The sequence below is a fragment of the Phacochoerus africanus genome, chromosome 5 (genome assembly GCF_016906955.1).
Source record: "Phacochoerus africanus isolate WHEZ1 chromosome 5, ROS_Pafr_v1, whole genome shotgun sequence".
Taxonomy (NCBI): Eukaryota; Metazoa; Chordata; class Mammalia; order Artiodactyla; family Suidae; genus Phacochoerus; species Phacochoerus africanus.
The window spans coordinates 51491891-51507100 of NC_062548.1; the positions used below are offsets into that span (position 1 = coordinate 51491891).

General features: G+C 50.4%; 2 protein-coding genes across 13 annotated transcripts in view; both read left to right on the plus strand.

Annotated features, from left to right (window-relative positions):
• EDAR (ectodysplasin A receptor) overlaps positions 1 to 4116 on the plus strand; it is a 67829-nt gene extending 63713 nt beyond the window's left edge. For both annotated transcript variants that reach the window (XM_047781271.1, XM_047781272.1), the window contains one exon: positions 2469 to 4116. In XM_047781271.1, coding sequence (XP_047637227.1) covers positions 2469 to 2791 — 323 coding nt within the window. In that variant the 3' untranslated portion in view covers positions 2792 to 4116. The remainder of the gene's footprint in view (positions 1 to 2468) is intronic.
• Positions 4117 to 9543: 5427 nt separating this feature from the next.
• The window catches only part of CCDC138 (coiled-coil domain containing 138), a 52289-nt gene continuing 46622 nt past the window's right edge, over positions 9544 to 15210 (plus strand). For 5 of the 11 annotated variants that reach the window (XM_047781280.1, XM_047781281.1, XM_047781277.1 and 2 more), the window contains exons 1-4: positions 9544 to 9696; positions 10163 to 10229; positions 10764 to 10884; positions 13233 to 13360. In XM_047781280.1, coding sequence (XP_047637236.1) covers positions 9577 to 9696; positions 10163 to 10229; positions 10764 to 10884; positions 13233 to 13360 — 436 coding nt within the window. In that variant the 5' untranslated portion in view covers positions 9544 to 9576. Of the gene's footprint in view, positions 9761 to 10162; positions 10230 to 10763; positions 10885 to 13232; positions 14201 to 15210 lie in introns of those variants that run through there. The other 6 variants (XM_047781286.1, XM_047781287.1, XM_047781282.1 and 3 more) reach the window with 5 other exon arrangements.

The window sequence follows — 15210 nt, forward strand, 5'->3', positions numbered from 1 at the left end:
GGTGGCCAAGAGCCACATGGGGAGCTTCTGCTGTCTGTGCCCCAGATCCTGATGTAACTGGTCTGCACCGAGGCCCAGGCTTCAGTGTCTTGTGTTTTGTTTAGTTTTTCATTAAACCTGCAATTTCCAAATCTTTGTAGATTTGCACACAGTGGGAAGAGACAATACAGGTCCAGGGCCCTCAATCCAGTTTCTCCCAGTGGTAACTTCCTGCCAAGCCACCCCTAAAAGTCACAGCTAGTCCCCATAGGGTGCCCTGGTCACACTGTCAAGCTGTCCCATCCCTGGCGACCACCAGTCTGCCCTTCATTTCTATAATTTTGTCATTTCTAGACTGTTATGTAAGTGGAGCCATGCACCTCAGAACCCCTGCAAATGGCCTCCAAGTTTCTGATGAGAAACCTGCTGCCATTCTGATTGCTGGTCCCCTGTAGATAAGGTGGTGGTTTTTTTTTTTTTTTTTTTTTCCTGGCTGCTTTCAAGCCTTCTTTGTCTTTACTTTTCAGAAGTTTATGGCGTGTCTTTTTGTTTGTTTGTTTTGGTCTTTTTGTCTTTTTAGGGCTGCACCCAAGGCATATGGAGGTTCCCAGGCTAGGGGTCAAATCGGAACTATAGTTACCGGTCTACACCACAGCCACAGCAACGCGGGATCCAAGCTGCATCTGCGACCCTCACCATAGCTCATGGCAATGCCGGATCCTTAATCCATTGATTGAGGCCAGGGATTGAGCCTGAGTCCTCATGGATGCTAGTCAGGTTCACTAACCGCTGAGCCATGACAGGAACTGCAATGGTATGTCTTGAAAGGAATATTTCAGGGCTTACCCTCTTTGGTATTTTCTTAGCTTCTTGAATCTGTAGACTTAGCTTTTTCCAAGTTCAGGGAGTTTCAGCTGTTATTTCTCTTTTCAGCTCTGCCCTCTTTCTACTCTTCTTCTGGAACTCCAGGACACAAATGCAAGATCTTTCGTTAAAGCCCCTCAGGTTCCTGAGGCTCTGTATTTTTTTAGTTTGTTTTCTCTCTGTTGTTCAGATGGGTAATTTCTATTCTGTTATCCAGCTGACTCTTTCCTCTGTCTTTATTCTGCCCTTGAACTTATCTACTGAATTTCAGTCTTGATTATTCTATTTTTCAGCTCTAACATTTCCATCTGGTTCTTCTGTATATACTCTATCTTTTGTTAAAGCTGTCTATTTTTCCATCTGTTTCAAGTATGTTTGTAATGACTTGTTGAAGCATTTTTTTAAAATCATGGTTCCTTTCAAACCTGTCAGGTAATTCCAACATCTGTTATCACGTGTCAGCATCTGCTGATATGGTCTTTTTCACTCATTTGAGACCTTCCTGGTTCTTGGTATGATACGTGAACTCCTATTGAAACCTGAAGTTTTACATCATGTTATGAGATTCTAGGTCTTATTTGAAACTTCTGTGCAGCTGGCTTCCTCTGATACACCTGGGCCAGGGGCAGGGGGCAGACGCCCAAGTCCTTAGCTCACCCCAGTGAAGGGTGTCTCTTCACTGATACCCAAGCAGGGGCTCCTTTTTATTGCTAGTTGGGGTTGGGGGGAGGGGGCCTGTTTCTCCAAGTGGACTCCATGGACACTGGGTGGGAGTAGGGTAGGGGGAGGCTTGTTACCAGCTGATGAGGAGGACGATCAGGCCCCCCACCTGGCCTTCCTGACACACCCTTGTGAGATGCTACAGTTTCCCATGGGGCCCAGGCTCCCATCCAGCTTTGCTGGCCTTGGAGGGAGTGGGGCCAGACTTGCTCTGTGGTGTCTGTCTGTAATACCCCGTTATTGTCCAGATGATTTCCTCTTGCTAAGACAGCAGGCCTTTGCTGCATATTTTGTTTGTGTTGTGGGGATGTCTGCTTGCTGGGCTCTTAAGCTCCGAGTCTGGGATGAGGAGGCAGAAGAAAACTCAGACCTCGCCCGTGGGCCCTGCCTGGCTCCAGTCCTGCAGTCCCGAGGTCTGTCTTTTCTCCCCACTTTCCAGGGTCTCTTATGTTTGCTTCCTGCAGAGCCTGGGGCTCTTGCCCACTTGCCAGGTGGAACAGGGACAAGCAAAGCGCCTTGGCTGAGTCTAACATTCAGCAGAGTCTGAGGACCCCGAGGCCACTGACTTGACCATGACTTGGTCCAGACGATGCTCATGCTGGGCTGTCCCTGTTACTGCAGTCCCCACAGAGGGACACATACTGAACAGGGCTCCCTGAGGGTGGCCTGTATGAAAGGCTTGGTGACTGTAAATGTGTCCTCGACAGTGCCCTGTTGGGATGTGGGAAATGGTGTGGCTTTGCACGTGGGTGGCACTGTCCCTGGAGTTGTTCCCCTTAATGTCCCTGTGTGGTTTTCTGCATTCGTGTTTGATTTTACAACTTTAAAAAAAGGCCCTAAAAATCCTCTTTGAAGGTGTCTCGCTTCTGCCAATGTCTGACTGTGGTCCTTTGTCACTCGCACAGGCCTCAGCCCCACGGAGCTGCCGTTCGACTGCCTGGAGAAGACCAGCCGGATGCTGAGCGCCACGTACAACTCGGAGAAGGCTGTGGTCAAGACATGGCGCCACCTGGCCGAGAGCTTCGGGCTGAAGCGCGATGAGATCGGGGGCATGACCGACGGCCTGCAGGTCTTCGACCGCATCAGCACTGCCGGCTACAGCGTCCCAGAGCTGCTCACGAAGCTGGTGCAGATCGAGCGGCTGGACGCCGTGGAGTCCCTGTGTGCTGACATCCTAGAGTGGGCCGGGGTCTCGCCACCCACGCCCCAGCTGCCCTCTGCATCCTGAGGGGTGCCAGCAAATGCACAGGCTCTGTGGCCGCAACCAAGCCTTCTCCGTTGAGCACCAGTGCCTCGGCAGGTCCGAGGACCAGGGAAACAGGCTGCCCTCTGATCCAAGCAAAAGCCGAAGACAGCTGGACCCGTCGCCCCGTGCGCAGAATGAGTCCATCGATCGATCCAGCCACCCCTCCTCTGTGGTGGTACTCGTGCCATGTGCACAATTGGTGTGGGGAGGACAGAGGTGAAGGGTCTGGCCCCTGCCTGAGGGGAGAGACAGATGTTTCCTTGGAAGATGTCACACAACGCGAGGATGGCTGAGGAGGGCGCAACCCCCACCTGCACCTGGAGACAGAGGAGGCAGGTCCTGGAGAAGAAGGCAGCTCCAAGCTCGGGAGAAGCTAAAATGCAGGTCCCCCTGCATGTACTCCTTCAGCCTAGGTGCAGTCTGAACCTTCTGCATGTCCCTGAGGTCACCCAGATCCCTGGACTCTTTGGGTCACAAGGAAGCCCCACTGTCACCTGCCCCACGGATGGTCTGCAGGGTGTCCACTTGCAGCACCTGCCAGAGCCAAGGTCACTGCTGCGTGAGCCGGGCCTGGGAGCCAGGTTGCTGAACTGCCTTCCACTCTTGCCCTTGGCTGGCTTTGACCCCTTGGGCGCAAGGATGCTTAGAGACACAGACACAGGTGGTCAGCTCTGCCTGGAAGGTGACATAAGGACCTCCCAAGAGTCCAGCCCCATCAATCCAGACTCCAGAGTTCTGAGACCAGGATGTGTCCTGAGGCACCTTCCAAATCCATGGGGATGTTGGGCCACCTCAGGGCCACAGTCACGAGGCCAGGGCTCAGAGTCCAGGGACTGGACTGCTTGCACCATCGTGGGCCTTTTCATTCCTCCTCCCAGGCCTCAGTTTCTCTTCTGCAAATGAGAGGTTAGGCTGCAGTTCTAAGTCAGGGAGAGTAAAGTCTGGAGACCAGAAGTGGAGCACCAGGCCTTCAAGCTGATTCCTGTGCAGATGTGAGGAGTCATCAAAGAAAAGGGGAAAAAGCAGGAAAACTCAGGATGAGGGCTTTCACAGTGACTGCAAGTGTTTGGCATCTGTTGAGAGAGAAAGTTAACAGGCCTTGCTCTTGGCAAATTCTCTTTCTACACCTTCTGTGGCCAAGAGCCTGGGGGCTGGGCAGTGATCACACCAGGGAGTTAATTTTGAGTTCCCTGCCCAGCCCCCTAAGACAGGCCTGACTGTAGTTGTTCCTAAATTAAAACCAGTCTCCGGCTCAGAGTTCCGTTTGTGGCTCAGCAGTTAACAAATCTGACTAGCATCCATGAGGACGCAGGTTCCATCTCTGGCCTTGCTCAGTGGGTTAAGGATCCAGCGTTGCCATGAGCTGTGGTGTGCGTCACAGATGCAGTTCAGATCCTGCATTCCTGTGGCTGTGGTGTAGGCCAGCGGCTACAGCTCTGATTCGACCCCTGGCCTGCGAACCTCCATGTGCTGCAGGTGCAGCCCTAAAAACCAAAAAAAAAAAAAAAAAAAAAAAAATCTCGGGCTTATAAAGCAGTGTTTATAAAACTACAGGTCACATGACTGAGCTAATGCTTTGGAGGAGGAACTCAGTCGTGGGTTTAAAGCAACAAGCAGTGCCCACCTTGATTGTAGAGTAGGCTGTGACAAGGTCACAGTCAGGTCTGAATATTTCATACAGTCACTGCATCTGTTGGCTGCTGTCCTCCAGAGCCTGTCTGGTGTACTGGCAAGTGGATTACTTCGCAGCACAACATAACCATCCTTTCAGCCCCCTCTGGGTCCTCAGTGCCCCTTCCCTGCCCTGCGACCATGCCAACAATGAAGCCCCCTAACAGAGAGGCTCAACCCCACAGGTAGCGAGCTGCCTCCCCGGATGACAGAAGGGAGCCTCACTGCCTGCTGTTAGAACTCGGGGCTGAGGTCCCACCAGCACCAGACCTGTTTCGCTGGCTCAACCTGCCATCTTTACGGAGTCCACCCTTACGGAGTCCACCTACTTATTTCAGGGAAAAAAAGATGCAAGAAAAGGCTACTCTGGGAGCTTTAGCTTAAACGCTGGTGTTTGAATCAGCACAACCCTAACGATTATCACTGCCCAGAGCTGGGCTGCACTGCCCTTCTGTATGAGACAGCCAACATTTTTGCTGTAATAAAAACATTTAGAAAACACCCCAGGCTAGAGCTATGGCCCTAAGCCAGGGAAGTCTTAATCATCAAATCATATTTGTGTCTAATTTGTACATATAACTTATTATATTTTTACAATTTCAATAAACATGCTCATAAAAAGGAGAGCTGGTCCAGTGTGAGTTCTCTGTGGGAGAGGAGGAGGCCAGGGACCGGCTGGTCACTCTGGTCCCAGCTGGTGATGAGACTCCAGCAACCCTGGGGGAGCAGTGCTGCAGCAGAGACGCTGGAGCAGAGCCCAGGGCCACACAGGAAAAGGTCTGTGCCTCGGTGGCGCCGTCAGGATGCCAGCTCTGCCAGGATGCCAGGTGTCCTGTAGGTCTGGAGCATCAGGGCCCAGCAATCACAGTGGAGACAGGGATAGCCCTCACATGGTCATGGCCTCCCTTGTCATGTTGTTTTCTGCCACGAGGGCTCTCCTGCCTTTCATTTTCACCACAATCCTGTGCAGAATCATTGTTACTCCACTTGCCTTATTTAAAAGACAGTTCTTGGTGTTATTGATAGTTTTACTCTTTTTCTATTTTTGCGTTGGATGTTCCCAGGGCCAGGGATCAAACCAGAGCCAGAGCAGAGACCTGAGATACTACAGTGACAATGCTGGATCCTTAAGCCACTGCACCTCAAGGGAACTCCTACTTTCCTTATTTAAATAAAACCTTTTGTATGAATGTCTCACACACACACAGTGTGTGTGCCCCCTCCCATTCCTGAAACTGAACAGGGCCCAGAAGCTCCCATCACAGCTCCCGGGACCATCCACCCACCACTATTTTCTAGATGAATAAACTGTGACCCAGAAATTCCATGGCTCAGGACCCCACCACCAGGCCTGTACCTTCCACAGCTGACCTGTAGCTTCTACAGCCAAGACTCTGGGTGGGGCCTTCCGTGCAAACCAAGCCTCCAGCTTCACCCCTGGCCTGGGGCAGACGGTCAGCCATCCTTACCCAGGGTCCGGGGGGTGGGGGGAGGGTGCAGTTCAGCTGAGTAATGAGTGGCTCTTCGGTGGCACACTGAGGAGGAGTGAGCTGTCCAGCATGTCTGGGGGCTCAGGCTTGTTTCTGTCATTCCAGTGCCCCAACAGCCCTTCCTGCAGAATGGAGCCTAGGGTGATAAGAGGCTTTGGGGTTAGCCTTCCCAAACACTTTAAAAATGTGCTTTAAAAAACTAGACCGTTTCATAACTTATCAGCCATCACTCTCCAACTCTTTATTCCACTATCCTTATGGATTCCCTAGATATATCTTTGCATTTACTTACATTTTTCCCTTTTTGGAATGTCATCTCTCTATATACTATTAACCTTATTTAATTCTTACTATACGTCAATTAGTGTATTTAGTGCTTTTACCTGTATTATCTCATGTAGTTGTTATGATAGCCCTTGATCCAACGTACCCCATTATAAAGATTAAAAATACTAAGGCTTAGGGGGATTTAGTCATCTGCCCAAGGTCACACAATTAGTAAATGACAAAACAAAACTTGAATCAAACCTGTCTAACTGCAAAGTATAGTATCTAACCATTATATTCTTTTGCTTCCAAGGGCTTTGCAGCTATCTTCCTGGGATAATCTTTGTGACCTCAGAAAAATTATCCAGCATCTCTGAATTCCAATAAACCCTTAAAATAGAAAAAAACAAAACAAAACAAAACAAAAACTGGACCTTTTCCCTGCTGCTGTGAAGCTCACAGCTCTGTCCCTGTGAACTTCTTGAATGCTGCCCTCCTCATCCTGGATGACTAGCTGTTACCCACATACACACTGTAATACTTTTACTGTATAAATTTGTCCTCCTGTTCCCTTTAGAGCACTGCTTTTCAACTCTTGGCTTCATGTTAGAATTTGTTGGGAGCTTTTTCTTTTTTCTTTTTTGGCCGCCCTGTGGCATAGGGAGTTCCTGGGCCAGGGATCAGATCTGAACAACAGTGGTGAACTACGCTGTGGCTGTGGCAATGCCAGATCCTTAACCCAATGTGCTGGGCCAGGGATTGAACCTGCATCCCAATGCTCCCAGAATGCTCCTGATCCCATTGCACCACAGCGGGAACTCCTGTTGGTAGTTTTTTAAAGGAAAAAAAACCACCTTGATAGTTATATTGGGCTGAGTGTAGGACCAGGCACTGGTATTTTACAGAAGCCTCTGGTAGGATTAATGCAATATGCACCAGTGTTAAGAACCACTGTTTTAGGGGAATTTTGAGATTTTCTGTCATATCCCTTGATATATGGGATGATTTTTTTTTTTTTTTTTGGTCTTTTTGCCTTTTCTGGGGCTGCTTCCACAGCATATGGAGGTTCCCAGGCTAGGGTTCTAATCAGAGCTGTAGCCACCAGCCTATGACAGAGCCACAGCAACTCAGGATCCAAGCTGTGTCTGCGACCTACACCACAGCTCACGAGAACGGCAGATCCTTAACCCACTGAGCAAGGCCAGGGATCGAACCCGCATCCTCATGGTTCCTAGTCGGATTCCTTAACCACTGCGCCATGATGGGAACTCCAATTTTTAAAAATTAAAATATTTTTCTGCTTGGGAGTTCCTGAGCCCAGTTATTTTTAAGCCCCATCCTGTGGCTCATCTAGATCTGTGGCTGCTGTTCTCAGGAAACGCCTGCATAACCTGAGATTGTGCTTTTCTCTCACTTTTGTTGTTGCTGTTGTTGCTTTATAGGGCTGCGCCCATGGCATATGGAGGTTCCCAGGCTAGGGGTCAAATTGGAGTTATAGCCACCGGCCACCACCACAGCAACATCAGATCCGAGCTGCGTCTTCAACCTACACTACAGCTCACAGAAACATCAGATCCTTAACCCACTGAGCGAGGCCAGGGAAAGAACCCACAACCACATGGTTACTAGTCGGATTCATTTCCACTGCACCAAGACAGGAACTCCTGTGCTTTTCTGTTTTCAGAGCATCTTTTGCCATACCTTCTTAAGATTTTTTTTCTATTTTTCTTTCTTTGTTTCTTTTTTTCCTATTAAACCTGGCTTGGGAGTTACTGTTTGTTCTTTCTTCAAGGTGCTGAGTTTTTAACTGCTCAGTGACAGTTTTGCCTTCTCTCAAGCTTTTAGCATCAGATGCATGGTTCTCTAAGGCAGTGTGGTGGCTCAGCCATCGATGAAAAGCTGAGAGGTGTATTTCCTCTCAGAGCATGGGCAGTGGATTAGCAGGTTGGGTCACCTTCACTTGAGATGGGGATGGGGAAGCTTGGTTTTCACCCTCTCCAGGGTGTGAGGGAGAGTAAAAGTCTTTATTCCTCATGTGGCGATGATGGGGAGCCTTTTCTCCCCAATGGCTGGAGTCGGTGAGCTTCTCCCAAGGCTGCCAGCACCACCTGGCCAGGCAGTCTGAGCTCCAGCTCTGGTTCCCTGAGGAAGAAGTTGAAGTGGAGAAGTTATGCACATGGGCCTAGTCCACTTTGGCTCATTTGAAAGTAGCAGATTTGGCCTCTTTGAGAACATTTCTAGGTTCAAGAGTTATTGTTTTCATGTGATAGACTGTTTTACGGAATAATCTACCCCTGGAGGCTGAACCAGGTGTTCACAGTTTCACGGTGTGTACTTTGAGTTCATTACTGAAAGTCCTTGTGGTGTTTAATATTGTGAAGGTGACCTAAGGCTCAGAGGACCCCGTGCTGCATGTCCAGGCAGACGTTCCTGGCCGTGCCGTGTCGCGTGCTCGCCACCTGAGCTTCACCTGCCAGAAGAATACACTTTTTACACGTTGTTACTAGAAGCATGTCACATCGTCGGCAGTTAGATTCATGGATAAAGTAATCTAATGGGGGGATCAAAAGCTTACTGCAACGGATTCGGACTGTTTAAATATGCTACTTTGTCGGTCAGATAAGAATTTCCAGTGGGCAAATACTGGAGCAGCTGTGTTCAGAGCACAGTCGACCAGCAAAGGTGGCGAAGACGAAGATGGCAGTGACGAAGAGGTGGTTCACAATGAAGACATCCACTTTGAACCAATAGTGTCATTACCAGAGGTGAATATTAAGCAATGAAAGCTGTACTAGTAATTTCACGTTTGAAGTTTAAAACTTGATTTGAAGGGCTGGCCTTGTTTTGCATTGTTTCAGAACACTGACCACCTCAAATGGAAGTTTTATATTAGAAGTTCAGCCTTTAAGCTTAAATTGTCTTTTTGAAAAAATTTATATATAAACATAATATTGGTAACATTTTATCCTATATGAAATTTTATATGCAATTGTGGGGAAGAACGTAGTCGTCTCGCGTTTATTTTCATAACATAATTCGAGAGAACGCACAACAGCCTAGATACTGCCAGCGAAGCAAGGAATAAAGGGCTGATGGCCCGTCCGCAAGCATTGAGCCCCGGGGAACCCCGAGCCTTGACAGACGCCGGTGGCCACGCCATGACGCACATCCGCTGCGCCGGCCACGGCGCCGTTGCCAAGGAGACGTCAGCGGCCTCGGCGTGCCTTGGCGTCCAGGCCGGGGGCGGGGCGTACGGTACGACTGGGCGCACGTCCGCGGCGCCCGCCCCGCCCCTTCCCGCCTCACGCCGTTGCCAGGGAGACGACGGCGGCCGCAGCCATGGAATTGAGGGTGGTGAAGCCCCCAGGGCAGGATCTGGTGGTGGAGCGCCTCAAAAGCCGCTATGGCCTGGGGGGCGGCTGCCCCACCGAGGTGAGGCCCCGCCCTGCCTGCCAGCAGGTGCGGACCTCCGGGTGGCCGCGTTTTCAGGTCGAGGCTCCTGGCGGGCACCACACCCCCAAGGGTCAGTCGGCGTCCCCGAGGGAACGCGTGCCAGGGGCTCCAGGCGGTGACTTGCGTGCGGGTGGGAACCGCCTCGGTCCCAGCCCAGAGCTGCAAGTCCGAGCCAGTTTGGCACGGATAGGTGCGGGCGCCGGGCCGACTGGATCCGCGTTGGCGCTTTTGACCGTGGACCCCGCGCGCGCGTCGGGCGGTCGGGACGGGGCACTGCGCGGCTTCGGTCTTCTGAGGCGGGGACACCGGGCGGGAGCGGGGACGGCTGTGCGGGGACTGGGCGCGAACCGGGAGGGAACCGGGACAGCCCGGCAGGAACTGGGCGGGAACGGGGACGGCTGTGCGGGGGCGGCGTGTGGGGACCCGGCGGGGAGGGCCTGCACCCGGTCACCGCGCTGGCGCTCTCTTTCAGCCGGGGTGGCGGCGATCGGACGGTGCGGAGCGTCCTGAGCGTCGGAGGCGGCCTCCCCGCACCCCAGGTAGGTCTGCGCGGCTGGGAGGCGCTCAGGCCGCAGGGCTCAGCGCCTTCGCGGGGAGGCTCTGGCTCTTTCCTTCACTGCGTCGACGAGAGTTTATTACACAGCGTTTAATGTCTCAGATTCACGAAGGGAGAAAGGAAGGGTTGGACGTTGGAGGCCTGGCGGGATATCGCGGGGAGGCGGAAAGCAGGCTGGATTCTGAATTTAGTCCTTCCTTGTGCTTTCTGCTGGTGGCACTGAGAAGATTCCCGTGGCGTCTCTGGTGCTCGGGTGCCTAGCCATTAGAACAGGTTAAAGGCACCTGCTCGGCTTGCTGCCCAGCGCCGGACCCAGAATCCGGTGCGCTGGTGGATGACAGCATCTTGTAACCAGTAAAGTGCTGGGTAAATTGGAGGCTCGATGCCTGTTTTCTGGAAGTCTGCTTGCGGGAGACGGACAGATGGAGTGATGTTGCCGTCTTAGGTTCGGGAGCCCAGAAAGAGATCCTTGTTGCCTGACCTTAGCGGTCTCTGCTGTGCTCTTTCCTGTTCACAGACGACGTGGATGTCTTCTCCTGTGGAGATGAACTTGGCTCATCGTTAAGCTGTGATTGGGATGAGAGGAGGCGCGGCCCAGCGCCGCTCTGTAGTTCCTTCAAGCTCAGGACTGGGAATTGGTAAAGTACCCCGAGCCCTTCCTGGTGCCCTCCTCCCCCTCCCCCCAGCATCTCAGAAACCAAAGGAAGGGGACAGGGTGCTGCCCACATGCTTGTTTTTCTCTGGGAGGCGGCATAAGCGTCTGGAGCTTGCTGAGTAGTTGAAGAGAGTGGGTAGTTGTTCCTGAGAACCTGGTAAAAGCACAGACCCAGCGCTGTGCTTGCTGACATCAGGGGAAGTTACTCACATGGTGTGATGGATAAAAAGTTACAGTTATTCATCTGGGACTCAAACGAAGGTCTTGTTCCCTTTGTTCTTTTTTTTTTGAAAAAGGAACTGGAATAAAAGTGATTAACAGGTTTGTTAGAGAGCAGTGTTTAATTCCATCTCTATCGTGTGTCTCGTGGTGTGGTAAGCACCGTATCTTACATAGTTGGGAGAGAGGTAGAAGTTCGTCCAGGGAGTCGGCACCTACAAAATATGCATGGTGTGGTGCTGGGCTGTGAAGGGTCAGCATTTTTGTGGAGAAGATTTTACTCTGGCTGAAAACAAGTGAAGCTCAGGTGAAATAAAGTTCTAGGTTGAATACCGTTAATGCCAAAAATAGGTGGCAGAAGGAAGTGCTTAGGTGTCAAGACGGAGCAAACATTTTGAGGTAACATTAAACCATAACGATGTGTTCATATACAAAATGAAACATTCAGAGAATTGTGGAGAGGAAAAAAGAGAATTGTACCTAAAATATCTGTTACTGACGTGATTGATATTTTGGAGCTTAGATTGCTTCATTCTCTGTTTAAATGAATTAATACACATATAGCACGTAGACTCGTGTTGGGTACATAGAAAAGCACTGAAGTTGCCATTATCGTCATCTTTAATGTTATTGCTCTTTCACGTGGCACTAGCAGAGTAACCGTGTTGATCTGGAGTCAAGATCTGGGCATGGGGTAGCTTGAATATAGACGAAGGAAAGAGAAAATTGCTGAAGATAATTATGAATTCCTGGAAGTTGTTCTCTTATGTTTAACTGATAGTTTCATCATCTTCACAGTATCTGATCTGGGAATAATAATTTCAGGTTATAATTTGAAGCTTTTGGACTGTGGAAGTTTTATAACATTGGTTTTTTTTTTGTTTTTTTTTTTCCCCCAGGGCCACACCTGCGGCATATGGAGGTTCCGGGCTAGGGTCGAATTAGAGCTATAGCTGCCGGCCTACACCACAGCCACAGCAATGCAGGATTTGAGCTGCGTCTGAGACCTACATCACAGCTCACAGCAACACCGGATCCTTAACCCACTGAGCAAGGTCAGGGATCGAACCTGTGTCCTCATGGATCCTAGTCGGGTTGGTTAACTGCTGAGCCATGAAGGGAACTCCTGGGTGGTTTTTTCCACAGTCCCTAGTCACACTCTAGTATGGAATATGGACCTGCCAGCATAGGCCACGTGTGTCTCTCTTGAGTCCTTGAAATGGGGCTGGTCTGAATTGAGCTGTGGTATTAAGTGTAAACTATACACTGGGTTTTAAAGACAGATAAAAGAATGTAAAGTGTCTTGGAGTTCCTGTTGTGGCTCAGCGGAAACGAATCTAACTAGGAACCATGAGGTTGCGGGTTTGATCTCTGGCCTCACTCAGTGGGTTAAGGATCCGGTGTTGCTGTGAGCTGTGGTGTGTGTCACAGATGCAGCTCGGATCTTGCATTGCTGTGGCTGTGGTATAGGCTGGCGGCTACAGCTCCGATTTGACCCTGAGCCTGGGAACCTCCATATGCCACAGGTGCGGCCCTAAAAAGCAAAAAAAAGAAGTGTCTTTTAATACTGATTATACATTAAAATGCTAATATTTTGGATAGACCGAGATGAGTATAATATATTGGCACAATCCCGTCTTTTTAGGATTTTAAAGTGGCTGCTAAGAAGTTTTCAGTTATCTTAAATTTAATATATATGCAGTATAACCCTTTTGACCAGCACTGCTCTGGAACTGTTGACTCTCAGCTGGTCTTTTTGGACAGGACACCTGGGTTCTCATTCTGCTTCATCGTTTGCAATTGATGTCTCCTGCCGGTTATTTAGCCTTAGGGTTCAGTTCCCCATTGGAAACAGTACTTTGAGGTAAAATCATAGGCAGCAGTACCCATTACACCTGCTTCACAGAAGTGCGTTCTTGGGGTGATGCAGGCATGTGCATGTCCGGTGGAGCCTGAGTGAAGTGTGGAAAGGCCCTTGGAACGAGTCATCTGCATCAGTGACTGTACCGTTTACTTATTATGTGTGCTTTTCACATTTGAAAAGCAGTCTCGTCACCTTTCAGTGCTATGGAAATCTTCCAGAATGCTGTGATAGATTTTTTTTTTTTAAAGCCTAGATGATGACCTGGATTCTTTTCGAGATGTGAAGCAACAGGAGAGAGAAGAAGAGTTCATCGGGGATGATCACAGAGTTAGTACCTCCAGAGTAAAGACGCAGTCTCATAAAGAAATAGGCAAAGGTAAGAGGAACATTCCTGCTGGAACAGTCCTTCAGGCAGAACACTGCCAAGCGGGGGACCTGAACACCGGCCTTGTAGGAGCGCTGGTTCTCCGGCGGCTATAGATCCATGATCTGGATTTTGGTGAGCCATGTGGTGGCTGCTGTGCTGGTCCTTAAGCTAAAGGAGAAGAGGACGGTAAACCTGATCATTTTCCAGTAGAGTTTCTGCATGCTCAGAACTGATCGAAAGAACTTCATAATCAACTGAATCGTTCTGAACTTTTTTTCACATCAGTGTTTCTTAGGAAGTGGTAAGATTGTGGTGGTATGTGGCTGAGCCTTTAATGCTCTAGGAGAGCAGCCTAAAGTCTGGCCTCCTCTGGCCCCGGCAGGCAGGTGCTGTGCATGTACCTGGCTAAGGATCCCAGCTTGGTGAGCATTTCAGGAAGAGAGGCAGCCAGCGCTGCACATGGCCACTCACTTCCTCGTCCTCCATCCTCATCGCCCTTCCTCTCAGCACGTGAGGAACACGGGAAAGGACTCTGCTGGGCTTGTGCTTCTTGCTCTGTGATGGATTTTCCACTGAACACAGTTGGAAATTCAGGATGAGCTGTCGAGAAGAAGAGTCGAGTGTTTAAAAGTTGACAACACTGAGGCACGTTTGGCTGGGGCTTGATGAGAGAGGCCCAGCGCTGAGCATCTTTCTCTTAAAGGGCCTTTGCTGAGCGATCAAGGGGAAAAGTTTTTCCTTCAGCGTGTTCCTGTTTTTGATCTTGGCTCCCCGGCCTGTCCAAGGTGGGGAGCATGAAGCAGGCCCCTCCCCAGAGCAGGCTCCTCCTCAGCAGAGCCAGCGCAGCAGGTGAAGTGGGAACGCCGCTGGGCTGGGGTTGGGGTGTTGCTCATCACTGCTGTCAGGGGCCTGTGGCAGCCTGTGTTGGAAACCAGTTTGGCATCACTCCGGTGAACCTGCAGGTGTACCCTGTGGTCCTTCACTGTTGCTCCTACTTCCTGACCCTGGAGGAGCTCTCAGCACAGGTGCCGGAGCCAGGGCAGGGCTGCGGGTGGCTGTGCAGACACCTCGGCTCGGGATCCAGCCGCCTCTGTGTGTGACCCGATGAAGCGTCATTAGCATGGAAACGGGTTCTTTCCTGGAGGAGGTTAGAGAATTATGTGAGTCTATGAGTATTTATTTATTTTGGCCATACCTTCGCCACATGGGAGTTTCTGCTCTTTGGCAGCAACCAGAGCCACTGCCTTGACATCACCAGGTTCTTAACCCACTGTGCCACAAGGGAACTCCTGTGGGATTATTTCATTACAGATGTTATATCATGTGTAAACAGGCAAAACATAATTTTTTTTTGTCTTTTGTCTGTTGTTGTTGTTGTTGTTGTTGCTATTTCTTGGGCCGCTCCCGCGGCATATGGAGGTTCCCAGGCTAGGGGTTGAATCGGAGCTGTAGCCACTGGCCTACGCCAGAGCCACAGCAACGCGGGATCCGAGCCGCGTCTGCAACCTACACCACAGCTCACGGCAACGCCGGATCGTTAACCCACTGAGCAAGGGCAGGGACCGAACCCGCAACCTCATGGTTCCTAGTCGGATTCGTTAACCACTGTGCCACGATGGGAACTCCAAAACATAATTTTTTAACATAAGTCGTCAAAGTTCAAAAGAAGTAAAGCAGCAGCGGTAAGCACCAAGTTGGGGGTATGGTTACCGGGTTTAATTTGGGACAGAAAGGGATGCGATCAGTGGCTTCCAAGGTAGTGAAACCGAGCAGGGCCCTGTGGGTTTCTGGGCACAAGCCCTTCTGTGTCCCCATTTCTTGCTTTTAGGGAATAGGCTTCATTTGGCCTCCAGGACCTT